Source organism: Nyctibius grandis, chromosome 1, assembly GCF_013368605.1.
Source record: "Nyctibius grandis isolate bNycGra1 chromosome 1, bNycGra1.pri, whole genome shotgun sequence".
NCBI classification, from domain to species: domain Eukaryota; kingdom Metazoa; phylum Chordata; class Aves; order Nyctibiiformes; family Nyctibiidae; genus Nyctibius; species Nyctibius grandis.
In genome coordinates this window covers 131741936-131766263 of record NC_090658.1, presented here as the reverse complement: position 1 = coordinate 131766263, position 24328 = coordinate 131741936, and the positions used below count along the sequence as shown (strand labels likewise).

Genomic DNA, 24328 nt, shown 5'->3' with positions numbered 1-24328 from the left:
AGACAGGGAGCTGGGTGAAGTGCTGAAGACCCAATCCCCCAGGAGCTGCCCAGAAGCAAAGGATGGAGGACACAATATAGAGCCTTAGCGGGAGGACTTCTGGGAAGGGGCTGCAGAGGGGACTCAATCGGCAATGTGTCCAGAGAAAAGAAGCACCAGAATATCATTTTGTGAGTGGGAAGCTGGGTCAGTACCTGAAACCACACATCTGTGTTGCTGAATAATCATTACAGGTGAGACTACACAGCAGCAATTACTTTCAGCTTAAGTGATATTAAAGGGACATCCTTGATAAACAAGAAAATTCATTGAATTCATTTCTCTCCTTGCAATAATCCTCTATAATTACGGATAAATGCCAGATTTGCTAGAACAGTAGGCATTAAAATATTCGCCATTGCACAAATGCATAGAGGCTCAAATCTCACTTAGGAGAAGAAAGCAGGCAGTGTGCTCACTGTATCATTAGCAACTCAGAATCATTTGCATCTGTTTGTCAGTTGCATCTACAGCTCAATGCTAGAACAAGTGACTTAAAATCTTCAAACAAGGCTTGTCCCACTTCTGACACTGGGTCACAGCCAGCACAAGGGAACCCTAAACCTCACAGAAACCTTTGGGAGCCACTACGTAGAAATATTTAGCAGAGCTGAAAAATAATATCAGGACATCCATTTGCAACAAGAGGCATTTTGGCAAGATATTTAGTTAAAAGCCTCAAAGAACTCTGCCCAAAATGGTGCTGGAGTTTGGAAGCGTACCACAGAAAGAGGGTGAGGTGGAAACTGGAAAGCTCTTTGAAGTAGCGCGGTATCCTAGGACTAGGGGACGCGGATTAAAAAATGATTCATAAAAGGCTTTTGCTCAGACACTGGGAACTTTGTGGAACACCCTGGAGGAGTGGTGGGTCCGGCAAAGTTAATCACATTGAGAAAGAGCCTTCACGAGCGCACGATGGCTTAGCCAAAGGATCACTCGGCTGGGGTAATTCATGGGTTGATTGTTCCTGTGCACAGGGCTAATCTCAGCTCTACCATTTATTTACTTAAAGTACAATCTGGATACTTTCATTGTGGCTCAATTGGTTCCCAAGGTTTTTGTTGGCACAGTGAAGAGGAATCTCCTCCTCTCTGCACATTCAGTTGGGTGACAGTCTGTGCAGTCCTTTTCACAGGGACTTGCACGGGAACTAGGCAACGGTCAAACTAATCCATTCCCTGTTCACCAGGCTCAGATTAATGATTGTATTACCAGTTTCACAAGTTACTGCACAGCAGCTGAATTGAGGTAACTGCTGTGAGCCCGTGAAAAATGAGAGGTGGTATTAACAGAGACTTACACAAGAAACGGGCCGAGCGCTGCACACAGGTGACTACCGCAGCCTCCTCACTATTGCTCCTAATGATGCTTATTAATGCACAGAAATTTGACCACAGGTCAAAGATTCTGAAAATATCTGATGCCAGATGTGTCACAGGAAAACACGGGGCAGTCCTAACACAAGTCATGTACAAAACTGTACTACGGGGTGAAAATGCCTTTCTTATGCCAGATGCTGACCAGATAATCCTGGGAGCCCAAGAACTGATGGATCTAGGCAGTCTATCCCCAGCAGTGTAGATACAAATACTACTCATTACTTAAATGCTCTATAGTACATATATACTCTTACACCTGCACCCCCATTCAATCATCTAAATCTCTTTTCAGCCAGAAGATCCTTGAAGTGACAGAACTGTATTTCATCGCAATTAATTCATTCTTCCTCTTCTGTGCAAAAACCTCTCAACCTTGCAGTTTTATTTAAAAACTCTTGAACAAACTCTTGTCCTGATCCTTCCCATGACAGCTGTGTAATGTCCCCAGGAGCTACAGCATATTTTATAGGCAGCCACTAAGAAGCTCTGAGCTGAAAGGACACAAAGTAATGCAGCTGCAAGTACAACTGGACCCAGATCAATCCAAGAAAAGCCAAAAGAGCAGCAAAGTGGGTTTGCAACCAGGTTGCTGAACTGTAGGGCTTCCAGGCAGCTCGGAGCACAGGCAGAGCGAGCTTGCAAAGGACGCAGACCTACCCTATGTCACAGAAAAAGCAAAAGGGAAGAGATGAAGCTCTTACGCCTGCCTAGCCTGCTCGATGGGATCGTAGTTGTCGAGGTAGTTGAATCGGATGGTGTCTGTAGGATGCCTGTCTGATGAACGCCACGGTGGGAGCTCTTTTTTCTCCTCATTTGTCCTCCTTCCTGGCACAGAAAGTTTTGTCTCTGGGGTGTTGCTTCTTACTGGTTGCACATCGATAACTACAAACTCATCCTTTGAAGGAGTCTAAAAAGAGAGATTAAAAGAAGAAAATAAATTTTAGCCTATAATGAAAATGAGATTTATTTTGCCTAACTTTGGACTTCTAAGAATTGGGTACTAACTCAAAATTAGTCTCTCCAGGCTTCATTATGCTCAGTGGACAGAAATAGGTGCCCTGACAGTGCATGTCATCGCCCATGTCATAAAATCTGTATTAAGATGAGCTGAGTTGCTTTTGAGATGCATTGGCTTCTCTCTGTTGACTACAAGAGAGAGTCTAGAGGGGAGTGTAGTTAAAATTAGAGGGCTGAGTTTTGAATTCAGGGTAGAAGAATCCCACCCTCACAGCCCTGCAAACCAGGCATGGCATCAATGAATCTCAGGAGAAAGCGATGGCTACTGAGTAATGCTCCGCCTCCCCAAAATGGCCCTGCCACCTTTGAAGAAGAGAGAAAGAGACCACGCCAAGGGCTATAACAGGCATAATGGGGGCTTTTTTTCCTTTCCACCAGCTAAACTGACTCTGAAATGTCAGCAGGGGTGATGTTGGGTACATCACCGCATTGAGGCAAGCTATCATATGCGCTATAAACTCAGGAGAAAGAGAGGGGAACAGCCTTGAGTGACGGAGAGGGAAATTTAGAGGATTACCCAGAACAGCCTGAAAGGATAGTAGAGTGAGACCTTGGTGATTGCTTCTCCTAACCAGTGAGATTTACACTTCCCCTCTAACAGGGATGGGTGTTGGGAAAGTAGAGAACATGGCAACACATGAGTTTAGATTCTAATTTAAAATGATGTATCTCCCCCTGTACTCGGCACTGGTGAGGCCGCACCTCGAATCCTGGGTGCAGTTTTGGGCCCCTCACGACAAGAAAGACCTTGAGGTGCTGGAGCGAGTCCAGAGAAGAGCAACGGGGCTGGGGAAGGGTCTGGAGCACAAGTGTGATGGGGAGCGGCTGAAGGACCTGGGGGTGTTTAGCCTGGAGAAAAGGAGGTTGAGGGGAGACCTTCTCGCTCTCTACAACTGCCTGAAAGGAGGGTGTAGTGAGGTGGGGGTCAGTCTCTTCTCCCAGGTAACAAGTGATGGGACGAGAGGAAACGGCCTCAAGTTGCACCAGGGGAGGTTTAGAATGGAGATCAGGGACAATTTCTTCATGGAAAGGATTGTCAAGCACTGGCACAGGCTGCCCAGGGCAGTGGTGGAGTCCCCATCCCTGGAGGGATTTAAAAGCCATGTAGATGTGGTGCTGAGGGACATGGGTTAGTGGCGGCCTTGGCAGTGCTGGGTTAACGGTTGGACTTGATGATCTTAAAGGTCCTTTCCAACCAAAACGATTCTATGATTCTATGATTCTATCTTCCATTTTACTAGTGGGAGGTTACAAAAAGATAAAGAGGCAAAGGGGTTAGGAACCCGACCAGCCCAGTTTTCCCACTGGCCCCAAACATCTCCATAGGTGGTAGGTACGTACCTTTGGTCTCGTGACATGCAGCTCTTTCACCATCTCAATGTAATGTTTCTTCCAGATTCCTTGCTCAAAAGGGGTTGGAGAGAAGTTGATGTACCAGCCAAAACGCAGGCATTTCAGCATCCAGAGCTGATCCAGTTCAGACAGGTACTTCCAGTACCAGCTCACCTGTGAATGCCCAGTAAGTTGAAAAACTTGAGGTTTCAAGCATCCAAGATTGCAGCTGGAGACTTCTGCACTGTGGATGTCATTCCCCTATGTCCTTAAACTAGTACAATTCTGCAGCACTCTTTATGCTCCATTTAAACCTTTCATTAAACCATTTAAACCATTCAAGGTCTTCATGACATGCTCAGAGCCTAAGCATTAGCTGATCTCCAGCATAAGGTGAAATATTCCAGAAATCATGGGCCAAGAAGAAAGATTTCAGCTTCTTTGGGGCGACTTCCTGTACTTCTACTCAATAAGCACACAGGAGTTGGAATAAACACTTTGCTTCCACTGGGAAAACAGCATCAATAAACTCCCCCAGTCTGATTGATAGACCCATTCTGAACGTCTTCTCCCTCCTCAGGTTCTGCTGTTACACTCCATCACACAGTCACCTTGAGGGCAATGCTTGTTCCAGCTGAAGGACACACATCATCGATTGGCACTGCCATGCTTATAATAGCAGCTGTCCAACGATACGACACAAGTAGGACTGTAAAGACCTTTCTTTCTGAGTAATTTCCTAACCTGTCTTCTCCCTGCCTGTGAATGACTAGTGTGACTTACATCCACATAAAACATGAAATGCTGGAGCAAGATACTCGACCAAGCTTTGAACAAGCTGAGATTTTGATATATTTGTAGTATTATGTGAAGTACGGAATCACAGAATCACAGAATCAGTCAGGTTGGAAGAGACCTCTGGGATCATCGAGTCCAACCATTACCCTGACACCACCATGGCAACTAGACCATGGCACTAAGTGCCATGTCCAGTCTTTTCTTAAACCCCTCCAGAGATGGTGACTCCACCACCTCCCTGGGCAGCCCCTTCCAAGGGCTAATGACCCTTGCTGAGAAGAAATGCTTCCTAATGTCCAACCTGAACCTCCCCTGGCGAAGCTTGAGGCTGTGTCCTCTTGTCCTATTGCTAGTTGCCTGGGAGAAGAGGCCAACTCCAAGTGCCACTAAGCATTTGGCACCAGGCTGCCAAGTCAGAAGACATCCTTGCATTATGAGGAACAGCACTTTGCTGAAAACTAGCGCTGTTACCTTTTTTTTTAATCCAGCTTGACCTGACTTTCTGAACCTTAGGTACGTGTTGGCTTTTTTACCTGTGCACATCGACAGAGGCTCCGTGGGTCCAGGAAAGAAAAGATGTATAAAGACAGGACTCTAGGAAGCCTCGTGGTAAAATCCAGAGCCTCGGTGGGGACTCGATCCTGTAGCTGCTTGGCACAGAATTTCTGCTGTGACAGGGAGCAGCGTTCCAACAGGTCCCCCAGGATCCTCCGCCTCTGACCATCTGTCCACTTGTCAAACTGAAAAAAGGAGTTTCAGGTTCTGAGAAACCGGAGGTTCAGCTTCTTAAAATAAAGCACACGTTTAAGGCAAGGGAAAGTGCATAAGCAGCAGCTTCTGGTGACTCATTCAAGAGCAAAGCACGTAGGAACTGGGAACAAATGGAGAGGCTACATTAAAAGAAACTCTGAAGCCACATAATATGATTTATAATCCTCAAAGGATCCAGGATGGCCTAGTCCAGGACACACTCATGCTCACAAGACTCTCTGCTCCTGGGACCAGCTCTGAGACTTGGCTTCGCTCATGGAAAGGAGACTCAGATGTGTGTTTACAGGATCGGGTCCCAAATGATGACAAGTTCACTGCTGATTCGTCGTCTATCCTGACACTTCTATGGCCCCTGCTACTGCAATGTTTGAGTGCCTCACAACTTGTATTTATTCTCACAATCCCACTGCATAGGAGAGAAATCCCCACTACAGAGAAGTGGAGCAAAGAGAAACTGAATCAGCTGCCCATGTCTCACCAGGAAAATCTGCGTCACGGACCCGGCAGCACAGTAACAACGATTTTTTACAGCATTTCTACACTTATGACAGGTATCTAAAGGAGGATTAAAACAGTTGTGGGAATGAAATGAGCACTGAGGTAACCACACAAGCACATAGTGCTTTGCTACGATGGCAACACCGCTGCGTTGAGCAGAGTGGGGCAGAGCTGTGTAAACAGGCTGGGAGCAGCGGTGGCGGTAGCTGGGGTTTGACTGGTGTTGATAGCAGAGGATGGAAAGGGCCCCGTCAGCAGGAATCTCCTGGGAGGAGACTGACCTCATCGCCACAATCTGTGCAATCTGTCTCAAAACCTGCAAGAGCAGTCCCAGCTGCGAGGGCAGCGCGGGGTGCCAGGAGGGAGGGGTGGCAGAGGACCACGGCGGCTGCAGGCAGGATGGGCAGGAATCCCCAGTGGGAGCTGCGGGCAGCAGGATGGTGTGGTTGGAGATGGCTTTACAGGGGAGAAATATGGATTTTGGAGAAGTCCCGCTTCATCCTGCTTCTTCTAGCACAGCAACAGCCACCACGACCCAAACTCACCTTCTTTTCAAAGGGAAAACTGAACCACGTGGGGAATTCCCCTCTTTGGGGAAGGGCTTTTCCCCGTTTGTTTCTTTCTCACGCGTTGGCCATCCCCAAAACACACACCCTGCTTTCACAGCACTGGTTCCTCAAGCCAGCTTTCCCCGGCTGCCAACTTGCTCTCCACAGGTCGAATCACTGCGCGTTCACTTTTGCATTTCACCTCAGGGGTATTTGAAGTCCTTATTTAAACGTGACCTCCAAAAATTAAAACCAATAAGAAAAAACACGCAGTTCTTCCAATAATTTTTTTTATTATTGTGGGTAAATGGTTTAATGTCCAATGTCCCTTCCTTTCCCTTTCAGAACAAAACAGACTAGAAATTCATATCTTTTTTTTTCTCTGCTTCTCTCCCAAAAAATCCATCGTCAAGTGGAGGACTGGCAGAATAATAGTTTAAAATATAGTGTAAAAATTAAAGGTAATTGAGAAGTAATTTCTTTCCAGATTATTTTAAAGAACGCTTTGTTTCTTTCTTTATTTTTACTTGGATGTATTTCATTCCAGTACTGGAGAAGAAACTCGAAGAAGTAAATAGCTTTTCTCCTTCTTGCAAACACCTCTGCACGACCTTCAAGAAGGTCAGCAAGAAGAAAGGGTGGAAGCGGCATCCCAGAGATGATCCCGGCATTCCTGAGATCCCTGAGACAAAAAGCCAAACAGAAGCAAGCTCCCAAATGTCCCTGCCTTTTCAGACACAGACAGACAGTGAATTAAGGAATACACCCTGTCCCTCCCATCCCTGTTTTGCATATAACTTTCACCTTTAATGATGTTTAGCAGAGTACTAAGGAAAAAATGAAGCAGGACCTTTGGATTTGGGGCTTAAAAACCTGTCCTCCCAAGAAGAAAATCAGACAAAGGTGTAGCAGAGGGGGACAGAGGAGGTTCTGCCTGTCCCCTTCTCACCCTCAGCTCGATATAAAAGGCTTTCTCTGTCACACAGGGAGGGGGAGAAGCTTCTGCTGCACAGATTCCCCATTCATGATCGCAGCTACATCCTCTTCTCATTAAAACAATCCGCAATCACCCATTTGCAAAGATAAATTTCTGCCATGTAAGTTCCAGAGACAAGGGGGTAACTGGCTTACTCTTTTCCACACCAAGAGATTAAATGACCTAATGAAAGCACATCTAGCGTCTCTTTCGAGGAGGCAGAATCTTTGCTCCTATTTAACCCTTCCCATTCTGCCACGGGTTTTGCAACAAAGCAATCCCTTCCAGCATCCTCAGCCCATGCTTCCTCCGCAAGGGAAACTCCATTTAAATCAGCACCACACAGTCGGGAGCATGGCAACACACAACTGCTCCTCCATTGCATTCAGCAGCAGCCAAGTGGTTAAGCAGGCATAATTTGTCTCTTTTTCCAGTATTAACAAGCATGTCCCCATCCTACATTTGGCTGCCTTTCTCCCCCGTTCCTCCCCTTGCATCTGATTACAGCAACCCAACCAGTTGGACCGGATTCCCCTTTTCAAGGTGCTGCACCTCCTCTACCCACAGCCAGGGACTTTTTTTTTCCCTTTCCTGTGCCTTTCCCCGAGCCCTGGCAAACAATGTCTCCCCAGGGACTGGATGACATAAGGCTACGCTGGCAATGCAGCGTGCTCGGTCCCCGCTTCTGCGATCAGTTTACAATTAATCCATGAGTGCACACACACAAATAACGCAGCCTGACGCTAAGGGGAGAGCCCAGGACCTCAGAGCCAAAGCACTGAGGCTCTGCTGCTTAACCCAAAGAGGCCCCTCTCCGCTGGAAGAGACAGGTTGTTTTACTGACTTGAACTAGCCGCTGAAATGGGATGTAATCCTCATCTCCAAACCAGCATGTCGACAGGAGGTCACGGGGTTACAATCACACTCAGGCGTCCCTGTGCTCTGCAAACGTAGGACCGAATTCACTAGTCAACGAGGCTCTTTTGCAGAATGGCCTGCAAGTAGATGGAGAAGCTGGTGAAGGGTCTGGAGGGTCTGACCTACGAGGAACGGCTGAGGGAGCTGGGGTTGTTTAGCCTGGAGAAGAGGAGGCTCCGAGGTGACCTTAGTGCAGTCTACACCTACCTGAAGGGAGGTTGTAGTGAAGTGGGAGTTGGCCTCTTCTCCCGGGCAAGTAGCGATAGGACAAGAGGGCACAGCCTCAAGCTTCACCAGGGGAGGTTCAGGTTGGACATTAGGAAGAATTTCTTTACAGAAAGGGTTATTAGACATTGGAAGGGGCTTGCCCAGGGAGGTGGTGGAGTCACCATCTCTGGATGTGTTTAAGAAAAGACTGGACATGGCACTTAGTGCCATGGTCTAGTTGACAGGGTGGTGTAGGGGCAGCGGTTGGACTCAATGATCCCTGAGGTCTCTTCCAACCTGGTTGATTCTGTGATTCTGTGATTCTGTGAGATGATTCACCTAGGGAGATGCAATCTTCCCCTCCCTCCCCAGCCATCTTCTCCTGGTCCTGATGAAGGGATTTGTTGGAGACCTGGGACTTGGGTGAGAAGGGAAAAAGCACACAGGCACCTGGTATCCATAAGAGAAAAAAATCCCCACAAAATCACTCTGCTGCCAAGCTGCTCCTTGCCAGCAATTAGCAACTAGCCCCTAGAATCACAGAATCACAGAACGATTAGGGTTGGAAGGGACCTCTGGAGATCATCTAGGAGTTGTTCCTTTTTGCTTTCACCACTGTAGTTAAGAAACTAAACCTGAAATTTAGCAAGAGGAGTTTCCTGGGAAAGCTGCTGAGGAAGGCAAGCCAGCATCCAGCTGAAGCAAGCTTCTCTGAGCAGGAGCCATTGCTCCTACACCTTGGCACTGAGCATGGGGTCAGCTCCTGGCTGAAGAGGTGTCTATATGTCGGGGTCTGCAGTGACTAGGGATGGGGTTCAGCTGCCCAAACACCAGTGCCCTGTCTTGTGGGGTATCCTCCAAAGCCTACAGCTGCCACTCCAAGGGTGACAGTTGTCTGCAAGTCCTGCATCATATCTGCTGTGATATGAGAGACCAAGAGGTAGATGATGAGACCAAGAGGTAGATAATGCATATGTCCACACTATCATCCTCTTACCCTTCAAAACAAGGTGGCTGGATCCAAACCATGTATTTGGCATGGTTCCTGGCCCAAGCTAATATCCAAATTGTGTCTGAACAACATCTGGAAGAGTGCTACCGGCTCAGGGAGCGTGCTACCAATTTCATGGTGTGGATGAGCAAGTTCCAGTACCTGGAAACACTCAGATGTGCTGTATAAATTACTAGCAGAAGACGTAGGCCACAGGGTGAGCTGAATCACTGTCTGGGCTCCCCTGACTTGTCTACATCTCATTTGGCTACAACGGAAGCTGAGACGCTCAGATCACCTGCAGCCACTGAAGCTTAGGTGTCTTAATCTGCAAGTTCAACCCCAGCTTCATTGTCAACTTATTAACCTGGGTGTCAGCGTGATAGCACTGAGCATTAAGGTAGAGCAAAAATGCTTTTGTGTTTTTTAAATTAATGGGAGGAATTTTTGGCTTGCAGAACAGAGCAGAAAGGGAGGCTGAGAGGCAGCACGTCAAGGCATCTGCCCTGGGTGCAGTACAGAATAAAAGCAACTAGAATAAAACAGAAAAATTAAGAGAGGGATGTTAACCCTTTCACAGTTTAACCATCAAAAGGGTTTCAACTGAAAGACAGCAGCACAATTTCTATTTTATATGTATCTGGATAGTATTTGGGTAAAGGAGTTGGTGTGAAGGAAATTCATTGCAAATGCCTCCAGCAGGATCAAAGCCTGCAAATACTCACGCATGGGAACAGCCATGTAAGACAGGCTGTCTGCTGTCGCTGCACACCACCACTGCTCCCACTCTGTGCAATAGTCCTTTGCGGAGCTGAGCGCAATCTGAGACAGCCAAAAATTTGTATATGGTCCCATCGCACATCTTGGATACTGCAGGTGACAGCACAGCCAGACCCATGGCCTTGGGGGCTGCCCAGCAGCGCAGAAACTGAGAAATGAAATCATAGGATCACAGACTGGTTTGGGTTGGGAGGAACCTTAAAGATCATCTAGTTCCAAACCCACTGCCACGGGCAGGGACACCTTCCACCAGACCAGGTCGCTCCAAGCCCCATCCAAGCTGGCCTTGAACACTGCCAGGGAGGGGGCAGCCACAGCTTCTCTGGGCAACCTGGGACAGGGTCTCACTACCCTCACAGCAAAGAATTTCTTCCTCAGATCTCATCTCAATCTCCCCTCTTTCAGTTTAAAACCGTTCCCCCTCGTCCTGTCACTCCATGCCCTTGTAAAAAGCCCCTCTCCAGCTTTCCTGTAGCCCCTTCAGGTAGTGGAAGGTGCTAGAAGGTCTCCCTGGAGCTTTCTCTTCTCCAGGCTGAACAGCCCCAGCTCTCTCAGCCTGTCTCCATAGCAGAGGGGCTCCAGCCCTCTGAGCATCTTCGTGGCCTCCTCTGGACTCATTCCAACTCAAATCCCTTCAGGTCAGCTAGTCCAGTGTTTCTCAGCCTGTGTTTTATGGACCACAACAGCCTGGGGGACATCAAAGATGTTCTGTGGCACAATTGCAAAAAAATAACTAAATGAAAACGCACACACATAGTCCCTGAACGCATGCAAATAAAATCGGGAAGAATAAAATAAACAATGAACATCCAAAGTTTAATCTAACCTTTATTTGGCTGTAAAGGAAAACCACTGTGGTGATGCCACACAAGGCGACCTGTTCTGCTTTCCCAGAAGGTTCGATGGTCCTTCAGTGTGAAAAGGCTGAGAAACACCGAGCTAGTACATCTCCTGCCACAAGGCAGGATCCACTCTACCTAAACCATTCCTGACAAGTGTTTGTCTAACTTGTTCTCAAAAGACTCCAGGGATGGAGATGCCACCCCTAACCCCCAGGCAAGCTATTCCAGCAGTGAATTATCTGTAGCATTGGGTTTTGCTGCTGTCTAAATTGTTTCTCCATCATTGAGATTCAAGCCCACGATTTCTTGTCCTATCCAATGTGAACATAGAGATCAGATTGTTCCCTGCCTCTTTTCGGACATCTTTGATGTGTCATTGGAAAGATGTTATTATGTCTCTTCTCCATCTTCCCTAGAGTAAAGAGACTGTTCTCACACATGACCTATTCTCAGAAGTGTCTCCAGTTGGTCCTCAGCTTTCTCAAAATGCAGGGACCAGAACTGGGGATGGCTCTGCCTTTCAGGCAGCCCTTTGGGATATTTCTCTTTATTACAACTATAAGACACTGTCAGCTTATATTCAGTTTGTGATCCACCATAATTCCCAGCAATCTTTTACGCAGAACTGCTGCATACTTGGGTTTTCTCAGATCTGCAGTTTCTGTAAATGTCATTCTTACATGCAGCACTTTTCACTGGTCCTTATCAAACTGTAGATCATTTCATTCTGATTTCTAACCTCCAAAGTTCCTGAAATCCCTCCAAGCCTGGTATCATCTGCAGATGAGTACGTCCTTTCCATTCCATCATCCAGATATTACTGAAAACGCTTAACAGTTCTGAACTTAGGACAGACTTCAGCCTTCTAGTTTCATAATAAATCATACACAACTACACTGAGTAGGGGTTCCCAGCCATACAAACCCACCCTTCAGCAGTTTCATCTAGTCCGTACTCCCCGAGAGCACTATGAAAGGGTCATGTGAATCAATGTACAAACTCCTGCCCAGAGCAGTGGGATTTCTTGACTCAGTTTCTCGCAAACTCAGACTGCTCCAGGCTTTGCATACCAGATATAATAATGCCACAGGCTTTGAAGGGAGTTAAGAGAAGCTTTTGAGCTTTCTGCACCCCTTTCATTGGTATGATGGATGACAGAAGCGCAAGGAGAATTAGCTCTGAAGGAGCACGATGAGAGCTACTGATCTAGTGTCATATGAAGGGTCAGGAATTTAACCTTTCAGAAGACGATTCAGCACTGTTACGTGTGTTTGGGGGAAGGATGTTTCCCGATTTTGTCTCTTTCAGTGGGCGTTCTAACGAAAACATTTTTGCCCTTTTGCCATGGTATATCCCACGGGCATTTTAAAATTTCCAGCAATTTTCAAGAGGCAGGTTTTATGTCTGTCAGTTCCTGACTATCATGTTAAAAGGTGTCTTTTGAACAATAATTATTCAATTATTTTGTTTTCTTGGTGTCCATGAAATTCACAGAATCACAGAATCACAGAATCAACCAGGTTGGAAGAGCCCTCTGGGATCATCGAGTCCAACCATTGCCCTGACACCACCATGGCAACTAGACCATGGCACTAAGTGCCATGGCCAGGCTTTTCTTAAACACCTCCAGAGATGGTGACTCCACCACCTCCCTGGGCAGCCCCTTCCAATGGCTAATGACCCTTGCTGAGAAGAAATGCTTCCTGATGTCCAACCTGAACCTCCCCTGGCAAAGCTTGAGGCTGTGTCCTCTTGTCCTATCGCTAGTTGCCCGGGAGAAGAGGCCGACTCCCACTGCGCTACAACCTCCCTTCAGGTAGTTGTAGACTGCACTAAGGTCACCTCTGAGCCTCCTCTTCTCCAGGAAATTCCTTAAAAAATTCCTTGTTATCAAAATGCATGCATGTCAATAAGTTATGGAAAGCATATTTCCTATAAAGATAAATAATCCTTATGAGCTTACAATCAAAATACTTGTCTGCAAAAACCAGTTCATATGCAAAAGAAACCAACGGCATGAGGTTCAACAAGAACAAGTGCCGGGTCTTACACTTTGGCCACAACAACCCCATGCAGCTCTACAGGCTGGGGGAAGAGTGGTTAGAAAGAGCCCTGGGGGTGCTGATCGACAGCCGGCTAAACATGAGCCAGCAGTGTGCCCAGGTGGCCAAGAAGGCCAATGGCATCCTGGCATCTATTAGGAATAGTGTAGCCAGCCGGTCTAGGGAAGTGATCGTCCCTCTGTACTGGGCACTGGTGAGGCCGCATCTTGAGTCCTGTGTTCAGTTGTGGGCCCCGCACTTCAAGAAAGATGTTGAGGTGTTGGAGCGAGTCCAGAGGAGGGCGACCAAGCTGGTGAAGGGTCTGGAGGGTCTGACCTACGAGGAATGGCTGAGGGAGCTGGGGGTGTTTAGCCTGGGGAAGAGGAGGCTCAGAGGTGACCTTAGTGCAGTCTACAACTACCTGAAGGGAGGTTGTAGTGAAGTGGGAGTCGGCCTCTTCTCCCAGGCAACCAGCGATAGGACAAGAGGACACAGCCTCAAGCTTCGTCACGGGAGGTTCAGGTTGGACATTAGGAAGAATTTCTTTACAGAAAGGGTTATTAGACATTGGAAGGGGCTGCTCAGGGAGGTGGTGGAGTCACCATCTCTGGATGTGTTTAAGACAAGACTGGACATGGCATGGTCTAGTTGCCATGGTGGTGTCAGGGCAATGGTTGGACTCGATGATCCCTGAGGTCTCTTCCAACCTGGTTGATTCTGTGTGTGATCTGTGATTTCCATGAGTGACCTATTAGGCATAAAGAATAAGCATGATAGTTCAAATAAAGTTACTGTGCAAATGCTCTTTATCAAAGGGTGCTGATAAGGAGCATCGCTTCTATATTTCTATATTTCTAGCTTAGGACTAGGGCAAATCTTGTGCCGTTGCATGCTCTGTGCCATCAGCTTCCTGGGTAGGTCAGTTAGAGCTGTATTCCTCTCGAGCAGCCAGCTATGGCTCCCTTCATAGGCCAAGAAAGAAACAGGCATCTCTAGAGGGATGTTCTTTCATCCTGTGTGAAGGGAGATGAATTTCCCTCTGGAATTACAACTTCCTCTCTGTTGACTGTACAAGGAGCCTGTGATGACCAAACCAACCATGGGCCAGAGAAACCCCATCCTGATTGTCTAACTTGCAATCATTCGTGGCTGGGGCAGACAAATCCTACCTCATGTCTTTCTGTGCCTCATTTTTCATCTGCAAAACAGGGTGACAGCACTGTCTCGGGTAGGAGCTGTGAAGATCACAACAGTAAAAGATTGTGAGGTGCTCAATGATTACAGTATCAGGAGCCATATGTGTGCACGTGGGAGATAACACACTATTTATTACTAGTTTCAAAGACCTGCTAGCAGGCAACGGCAATACCTAAACATCCAGTATCTTCTCTGAAGACTTCACAGACTTTTCCCAGGGCTTCTTATCTCATTTCAGATCATTCTGATGATGGAATATGATTTTCCAAGTTCAGAACTCACAGAATGTGGACACTGAGGGAATTTACACCTTTACCTTCCTCAAAAGTAAAGCAGTTACAGCTCACTCACTTCCACATCTACATCAGGAAAATGAACCCCTTTTCCCAAACAGGATATGCTTTACATTCCCATTACAGTAATCTCTTGATCACTTCAGAAGTCTAGCTGTGTATAAATAAATATTTAAAGGGAAAAGTTTACCCATTTTCCAAGCAGGGCTCTTCTTTCTTCAAATACCTATAAAACATACACATACAAATAAAATTGAATACTTAAAGGGGATCCAACATGGCCTAAGACAAAAACAGCTTGAAAAACAATCTGTGTAACCTACAAAACATAAACAGAATCACTGAATGGAAGAGCTTGGAAGGAACCTGGGGAGATCTTTTAGTCCAAACTCCCCGCTAGGGTCAACTAAAGCAGGTTGCTCAGGGCCACATCCAGATGGCTTTTGCATGTCTTCTTGGAGGGAGACCCCACAACCTCTGTGGCAACTTGTTACGGTGTGTGACCACCCTCAGAGTAAGAATGTTTTTTCTTATGTTTAAATGGAATTTCCAGTATTTCAATTTGTGGCTATTGCCTCTTGTCTTTTCACTGGATGCCACCAAGAAGAGTCTGGCTCTGTCTTCTTTACCCCCTCCCCTCAGATATCTATACACATTGATAAGGTCCTCTGTGAGCCTCTCTTCTCTAGGCTGAAGAGCCCCAGATCTCTCAACCCTTCCCTATACATCAAATTCTCCAATTCCTTAATCATTTTTGCAGCCCTACACTGGCTTTGTTCCAGTAAGTCCATGTCTGTCTTGTACTGAGGAGTCCAGAAATGGACACAGCATTGCAGATCTGTCCTCACCAGTGCTGAGTAGACAGAAAGAATCACCTCCCTTGACCTGCTACCTACAGTCTTCCTAATGAAGCCCAGTATGATGATGGCTGCCTTTGTTGGCTCGTGGTCAACTTGGTGTTCACCAGGAACCCCAGGTCATTCTCTGCCAAGCTGCTTTCCAGACAGTCAGTCCATTTCTCCAGCCTGTCAAGGTCTCTGTTAATCGCTTCAACAACCTCCTCAGGGACGTGGTAGAGTCCCTGTTGCTGGAGGTTTTCAAGATGCGACTGGACAGAGTGCTAGAATCTCATCTAGGCTCCCTTTCCCACGAAATGTTGGACCAGATGATCTTTTCAGGTCCCTTGCAACCTGGGCTGTGCTATGATTAATGAGAGCATGAACATCTGGTCTGTCAACTACTCTTCCCAATTCTGTACCATCTACAAGGTTGCTGAGGGTGTACTCTGCCCCATCATTCAAATTGTTGATCTTCATCAACAATCTTCTTGTTAATGAAGATTTGAAATTATCCTGGCCCCAGTGTCAACCCCTGGCGTGCTCCACTAGTGACTGGCCTCCAGCTGAACTTTGTGCTGCTGATCACAATCCTTTGAGACCAGTAAGTCAGTCAGTTTTCCATCCACCTCACTCTCCATCTGTACTTCATCAGCTTGTCTGTGAGGATGTTATGGTAGACAGTATTGAAAGCCTTACTAAAATCTGAAAATCAATCAGTTTTCCTGGACCTCTCCTCTCTCCAGGACCATATCCCATGTGATTCTTCCACATAGATCCCTGAAGAGGTCAAAGTCTGCTCTCCTAAATCCAGGGTTGTGATCCTGCTATTTGTCTTGCTCTTTCCTCTTGGTATCCTGAACTCCATCATCTCTTGGTCACTGCAGCAAACGTTATTCCTGACCTTCACATCCACAACCAGTCCTTCCTTCTTTGTAAGTATGAGGATCAGCAGAGCATCTTCCTTTGTTGGTTCCTCAATGACCTGTGTCAGGAAGTTCACAGAATCACAGAAGTTATTATCAATGCACTCCTGAAACCTCCTGGATTGCATGTGCCCTGCTGTGTTGCCCTTCCAGCAGATATCAGGGTGGTTAAAGTTTCCCATGAGGACCAAGGCCTGTGAAAGTGAGGCTTCTTCCAGTTGCCTGAGGAAGGCCTCAGCTACTTCTTCCTGATCTTCTTCAACTCTACAGTCTGGTTCCTATGGAAGTTTCCTTTCACTGAAGAAGACTCCCTAAAGTTCAAGGGCTATGTGGGCATGACTGTGAAGGACAGCTCTGCAGACCAGCTGCAATGTGCTACCTCTCATCTCCACCTCCCCTCTTTGCAGCTACTGCACACGCAATGTGCCAACATAGCGCTCTATTTTCGTGGGCATACAGTGGTGCGTGGCGTTTCACAGAATCAACCAGGTTGGAAGAGACCTCTGGGATCATCGAGTCCAACCATTGCCCTGACACCACCATGGCAACTAGACCATGGCACTAAGTGCCATGTCCAGGCTTTTCTTCAACACCTCCAGAGAAGGTGACTCCACCACCTCCCTGGGCAGCCCCTTCCAATGGCTAATGACCCTTGCTGAGAAGAAATGCTTCCTAATGTCCAACCTGAACCTCCCCTGGCGAAGCTTGAGGCTGTGTCCTCTTGTCCTCTCGCTAGTTGCCTGGGAGAAGAGGCCGACTCCCACTTCACTACAACCTCCCTTCAGGTAGCTGTAGACTGCACTAAGGTCACCTCTGAGCCTCCTCTTCTCCAGGCTAAACAACCCCAGCTCCCTTGGCCGTTCCTCGGAGGTCAGACCCTCCAGACCCTTCACCACCTTGATCGCTCTCCTCTGAACTCGCTCCAACACCTCAACATCTCTCTTGAAGTGCGGGGCCCACAACTGGACACAGGATTCAAGGTGCGGCCTCACCAGTGCCAAGTACAGAGGGACGATCACTTCCCCAGACCGTCTGGCTACACTATTCCTAATAGAGGCCAGGATGCCATTGGCCTTCTTGGCCACCTGGGCACACTGCTGGCTCACGTTCAGCCGGCTGTCGATCAGCACCCCCAGGGCTCTTTCTAACCACTCTTCCCCAGCCTGTAGCGCTGCAGGGGGTTGGTGTGGCCGAAGTGTCAGACCCGGCACTTGTTCTTGTTGAACCTCATGCCGTTGGTCTCGGCCCATCTATCTAACCTGTCCAGATCCCTCTGTAGGGCCTTCCTACCCTCCAGCAGATTGACACTGCCACCCAGCTTGGTGTCATCTGCAAATTTGCTGAGGGTGCACTCGATCCCTACGTCTAGATCATCTGTAAAGATATTGAACAGCACCGGCCCCAGAATTGTTTCACATGCTTCGGTGAGACCAGAAGCTGGGCTTCTCATCTCTTTATTTCAGAGATTTCAGTTTCAGTTGGAGACACTGGGTGCCTGAAAGCTCCTAGAATGCATACAACATGGGTAGCTATCATACAGCCCTGGGCATGGCTTCAATCTCAATGCAGCAAGACCATTAGGAGTAAGAGAATAAGACCAGTCTTTGTTCCCTGGCCACTTTACAGTGACAACTAACAAGAAGGATGATCAGTATCAAAATACAGTGGAGGATTTATGATGTTGACCTTTATCTATAGGGAGCTAGACCTGAAAGCACTAGCACGTGGCTTCCCACTACCACAAAAGTGCCTTCTATACTCAGGATTGTGACCTGGGAAGTGAGGAAATGCTGTGGATGATTTTTCCAGAAGACAGATCAAAGAAGAAAAAGCCCAGCTTATAACTGCACATAAAACCAGCGATTAACCGCAACTAGGAAAACATGCTTGATCATTATAAACTCCAAACATGTTCTTGCTATGACAGCCTGCAAAGAAGGTTCCTGCAGAGAAAGACATTATCAGTGCTGATGTCTGGTACAGCAGCTGCCAGTGTTAGCTCTGTCTCTCTCAGCAGGAGTGTCTCTTGCAAGGGGTGGAAAATGACATTTCTTTTATTCATATGTTGACAGTTATTATTTGCTTTATTTGCATGTGGGACACTTGGCAAAGTAAAAAACCAAACCCTAACAAGCTGAATTTGGAAAAGGATTTGCCACAAGCAAGTGATGAATAGTCAAAGATCTAAGTTTTGGGGTGGATAATTCAAGTGAAGCAGGGAGCTATTTATGTAACTGAAGGCAATGTTAATGGTCTCTGATCAAAGAAAGAGACATATTTGCTTCCAGCATTCTTGGAGATACATCTAAGCTAACTCTGTCAGAAAGTTCTGCCTACTCCAGGCACTTGGAAGCATTAATTAGCAACAGAATGGCCCCAAATAGGTGTAATCATCCACTGTCTTAATCAAGCCCATGTTTACTGTCCTCTCCTCCAAGGCCTTGGAGTTATACCTATAGTGTATCTAAGCTGGCTGGCTTTGGACACAGCCTGAAGCCTAGGTTGCTCCTGAGACCTGCCGTCTCACATCCATGTCTTCAGGTGGTTTTAAACAAGCTCAAGTTCAAGGCTGCCTGGCAAATCCCTCCAGTCCTTGCTGCAAATGCTGCTGGAGGCTCTTCTACCCCACAACTGAATCACTGTCCAGTAGAACACAAATCATCTCCTGACTTCCAGACCTTCCTTAAAGGCAGCACAGCCCTTCAGTCAGCAGGACTGACGCTGAAGTCTGTCTGGTTTTGCTGCGGGCGAGCAGGCTGCCCCGTCTCCTACCTTTACTTCATCCTTAGCTGTAGCACAGCCTTGGCATATCTAAGACTCCACCTCTGGTTTTCTGATCAGCAATGCTGCATAATTCGAGGTTTCCTAATTCTGGCTTCTTGGCTTTCATCTGTCCCTGATGGTGATCCTGGCTTTGCCCATGTCCCGGTAGTAACACCCTGGATAGTCCTTTCTGCCCCTCTACACGGCCCTGGTGAGGCCACATCTGGAGTAACTGTGTCCAGTTCTGGGCCCCCCAGTTCAAGAAAGATAAGGAATTACTGCAGAGAGTCCAGCGAAGGGCTACAAAGATGATCAGAGGACTGGAGCATCTCTCTTGTGAGAAGAGGCTGAGGGAGCTGGGGCTGTTCAGCCTGGAGAAGAGCAGACTCAGGGGGGATCTTATCAACACTTACAAATACCTTAGGGGTGGGTGTCAAGAGGAGGGGACCAGACTCTTCTCAGTGGTGTCCAGTGACAGGACAAGGGGCAATGGGCACAAGCTGAAACATGGGAAGTTCCATCTGAATATGAGGAAAAACTTCTTTGCTGTGAGGGTGCCAGAGCCCTGGCACAGGCTGCCCAGGGAGGGGGGGAGTCTCCTTCTCTGGAGATATTCAAACCCGCCTGGACGTGACCCTGTGCAACGTGCTCTGGGTGACCCTGCTTTGGCAGGGGTTGGGCTGGATGATCTCCAGAGGTCCCTTCTAACCCTTAACCATTCTGTGATTCTGTGATTCTGTGCTCTGACAGCTGCTGTAAGTGCATAAAATCACAGACAGAGGCTGCAAGACTCGGGATGTACAATAGTCAGGGGTCCTGCTGACAATGCAGAGAAGTATATTCTTGAGCATGTTTGAAAATCCAGGGAAATCTATAGGAACTACTAATGGAGTACCCCCAGGATTACCCAAAATTAGACAGGTGGCAAATTTACGCTACCAACAGTTCTTAGGTCTGCTCCTAACAATGGTTTAGACGGAGCTTAAACGCTTCTGCCTTGGATCAGCTCTGAATTCGTAGATTCATAGAATCACAGAATCGTTTTGGTTGGAAAGGACCTTTAAGATCATCAAGTCCAACTGTTGACCTAGCATTGCCACCATTCCTCTTACACATCTCTCTGTGCTTTCATCTTCTCACTGTTTTTCACATACCTTTTATCTACAAATCTCTTCATGCTTTCTCTTGAGTGCAGAAATGAACAGAGATATGATTGTATGAAAACGGCGCCTTCTCACTCACTAGCTCCCTGTACATATCAATTGGATTATCTCCTGATTTCAGCTGTCAGAAATAGTTTTGTTGCAACTATTTTTTTTCTGCTAACGCTGCAGAGCAGCGTAGTGATATATGAAAAGGAGTTTCAGGCAGCTCTGTACTTTAAAACCTGGATCAGAAACAAGCAAACAGCTTTTATCATGAATTTCATCACTGAGCACAGGTCTGGGAGATTATGGTAGGTTCTTTCCTACTTGGAACATCATTAAGTGTTGGAATATACAACAATCTAATATGAGGTCCTAAAAGTTTTGCTGCAGCCCAGTGCAACATAGAATGATAGAACCGTTTTTGTTGGAAAGGACCTTTAAGATCATCAAGTCCAACTGTTAACCCAGCACTGCCAAGCCCACCACTAACCCACATCCCTCAGCACCACATCTACACAGCTTTTAAATCCCTCCAGGGATGGAGACTCCACCACTTCCATGGGCAGCCTGTTCCAGTGCTTGATAACCCTTTTGGTGAAGAATTTTTTCCTGATATCCAATCTAAAGGTTAAAGATCTTAAAGGTCCTTTCCAACCAAAATGATTCTGTGATTCTGTAAACCTCCCCTGGCACAACTTGAGGCCGTTTCCTCTCATCCTATCGCTTGTTACCTGGGAGAAGAGACCGACCCCCACCTCGCTACAACCTCCTTTCAGGTGATAAACATCAGACTGCCTAAGGAGTAGAGGACTAAGAAGGTGGGAAAGGGTAGTTTTACCCACATACTTGCTGCTAGTCAGACCATACCTTATTTCACAGTGATGTGCATCTGTAAAAATACGTTTTAAAGAGTGTAGGAAACAGACATTACAATGATTCAAAGGCTAGGGAATATGCCAGCTTGAAAGGACTTCAAAGAGCTCAATCTGTTTAGTTTATCAAAAAAAGTTCAAGTGTTGGCTTGAAGCGATGTAAAAGTTCTTCAAATACTGGTTACAGAAGAGTTTAATAAGGTAGCAGGGGAAGATTTAAATGATGGAAGCTAATGCTAGAGGTATTCAGACAGGAGACAAGGTTTTATCTTTTCATGGTATAGGGGATTAATCATGAGAAAATTATTAGGGAAGTGGTGAAATTTTCTTGATAAGCCCAAATGAAGTCTGGATACCTTCGTGGAGGATATATTTTAGCCAAATTCTAGTTACTGAGCTCAAGACTGGGAGAACTGTGTGAAACAAGAGGGCCCAAGAAATCCAGGAAGCCAGACTACATGATGTAATGGCCCACTCTGGATTAAATCCTATGAATCATCAACAGAAATTTAAACTGAATTCTGAGGGAGGAATAAGTTCCTGCTGATACATGAGCCAAAAACCCCTCAGTTATGTTAGCAGATCCCAGATATAGTACATAGAGTGGGAGGTTAGGAAATGCATCTCGTTATTTATAAATTGAGTGCATCACCAGTTCCCAAATTATCAAGCTAGCCTCATCACTGCCAGGCTTTGCAGAGAAGCCAGACCGTGGGTACTAAGGTCCCTACTGCGAGCTGAGATGGAGCACACCAGCTACTCAGAAACTTAAACTGACACTCAGTTTGCTCTGGGGTTAAATTGAAGGCTTCTGGTGCAGAAAAAGAATGATTTGGCAGCTTTTGCTAAGAAATTAATACACATTTTTTGCTTAAAGACAACTGATTTTGCAAAATAACAATACTTGAACTAATACTTGTATGCTTTAAACAATGGACATTAGAACTTTCAGTTTTTATGTAACATATTAGGTTTTCTACATATGTATATATCATAAAGACTGTATGTGTGTTTGATGTATACATACTTCGAATAGTAAACAAAATCTTTACGTTCTTATGCTATTACTCATGATCTACACGGGCAAAAACATAAGTTAAATTTTTCTGTGACTTGAGAATTTGTGAAGTGAACCTGAGAATTTGCCTTAGGATTTGAGAATATTCACAATCCGACCAGACAAGATCCTGAGCAAACGCTCTAGCGGATTCTGCCTTGAGGGCTTGGACTAGATTATCTCCAGAACTCCCTTCCAATCTCAGCAATTCTGTGATTCTATGAATTTGACCCATTTGCACAGAACTTGCCTTGTCATTCATGAGTTGATGGTTCAGTGGAGTCCATGTGCTCATCTTGGTCTGTAGCTTGGGGCCATCCATGTTTCTAGGAGGTGCAAATGCCATTGATACAGGAGATGGTGGGTCCTCTGATGTCTTGTCAGCACCAATGGCTGCAGGAATTGAACAGAACAAAGACCAACGTTATCTTTGTGCTACTCCATTACAGTATGTTACTGAAAAGCAAATAATTTTAAGAAGGAATCCAATGATTTCATAGCATAGCAGTGATACAAGTAAAATTATTTGAAAGCCAGTTAGGGTAAGGCCTTTTATTTCATGTACCCCCAGTAACCATGACAGTAAAGGCCAGATTTCCTCATGGAACCTCGGTGCACTAATGAAATATAAATACTTAATAATTAAGCAGGTCTTCCGCATCACAATTATTATTGAATATGCTTTTGATGAAGTAAATTGGACATTTAACAAAATTTTCCCTTCTTAACAAAATTTTCCCTTCCCTTTTGTGACATCAAGGAACTGCACTTTATTCAGACAAAGCCATTGTTTCATAAATTCTTGCCCAAATGTAGGAAAACCTTTTTTTCCTTCATCTTCTACCCTGCAGCTGGATTCAGCAGGGTAATGTCATTGCTCACCTCAGGCATCCAATTTCCAGACTGGAGGCTGAAGCTGCAGCAGCCTGAAAACCAAGTCATTTCTTTACTACATTACAAAATATCTCAGTTCCCTGCATATAGTTATTGGGCAATTTTTCTGTAAACACTTGAGATTGCTTTAAAGCTTCATGGTGGCAAGGTGAACAATAGGACTTGAATCCTGTGTCCAGTTGTGGGCCCCGCACTTCAAGAAAGATGTTGAGGTGTTGGAGCGAGTCCAGAGGAGGGCGACCAAGCTGGTGAAGGGTCTGGAGGGTCTGACCTATGAGGAACAGCTGAGGGAGCTGGGGGTGTTTAGCCTGGAGAAGAGGAGGCTCAGAGGTGACCTTATTGCAGTCTACAACTACCTGAAGGGAGGTTGTAGCAGAGTGGGAGTCAGGCTCTTCTCCCAGGCAACTAGCGATAGGACAAGAGGACACAGACTCAAGCTTGGCCAGGGGAGGTTCAGGTTGGACATTAGGAAGCATTTCTTCTCAGCAAGGGTCATTAGGCATTGGAAGGGGCTGCCCAGGGAGGTGGTGGAGTCACCATCTCTGGAGGTGTTTAAGAAAAGCCTGGACATGGCACTTAGTGCCCTGGTCTAGTTGACATGGTGGTGTCAGGGCCATGGTTGGACTCGATGATCCCAGAGGGCTCTTCCAACCTGATTGATTCTGTGATTCGGTGATTCTGTGTGACTTTTGGAACAAAAGAAAAGGCAACTCCACTAAGTAACACCAATATTGTGTTGCCAGCCTACCTGGAACCCAAGCACCTCAAAACCACCCAGCAAATGGACCTTACTAGCTAATACAGCTCTGAGGCTCACAAGACACATCTTCATGAAAGCCCAGTCCCCTGCTCCTTACCCAGACAAAATTCCTGTCTATATCAATGGAAGATTAATCTTCAAAACCCACTGCAGGATCTGTCCGGGCACATCACCTTTTTGATTAGTTTTTCCTCCCGTTCTCTCCTAAGTTATTATGGAATCAAAGAAGTATAAAGAAAAAATGAAAAATCTGTTCTATCTTTCTCTCTGCATCTGGTGATGTAATGTGGTCTGTGGTTGGGAAATAAGTTCATTACAAGAGTCTGAGTTATTTCTCTCTTTTTTTTTTTGCTAGACACCCGTAATAACTTATTTTTTGCACGCTGCAATTTTAACTTCCCCCAGAGAAACCACTGAAAGGTAAAAGACTTACTAATGCTTCAA

General features: G+C 46.3%; 1 protein-coding gene across 1 annotated transcript in view; it reads right to left on the bottom strand.

Annotated features, from left to right (window-relative positions):
* Window positions 1–22576, bottom strand: part of FBXO16 (F-box protein 16) — a 36022-nt gene extending 13446 nt beyond the window's left edge. Inside the window, exons 1-5 of the mRNA XM_068413563.1 lie at window positions 22481–22576; window positions 14819–14854; window positions 5099–5305; window positions 3777–3941; window positions 2120–2325 (exon numbers count right to left, since the gene is read on the bottom strand). Coding sequence (XP_068269664.1) covers window positions 2120–2325; window positions 3777–3941; window positions 5099–5305; window positions 14819–14854; window positions 22481–22576 — 710 coding nt within the window. The remainder of the gene's footprint in view (window positions 1–2119; window positions 2326–3776; window positions 3942–5098; window positions 5306–14818; window positions 14855–22480) is intronic.
* Between the last annotated feature and the right edge of the window lie 1752 nt (window positions 22577–24328).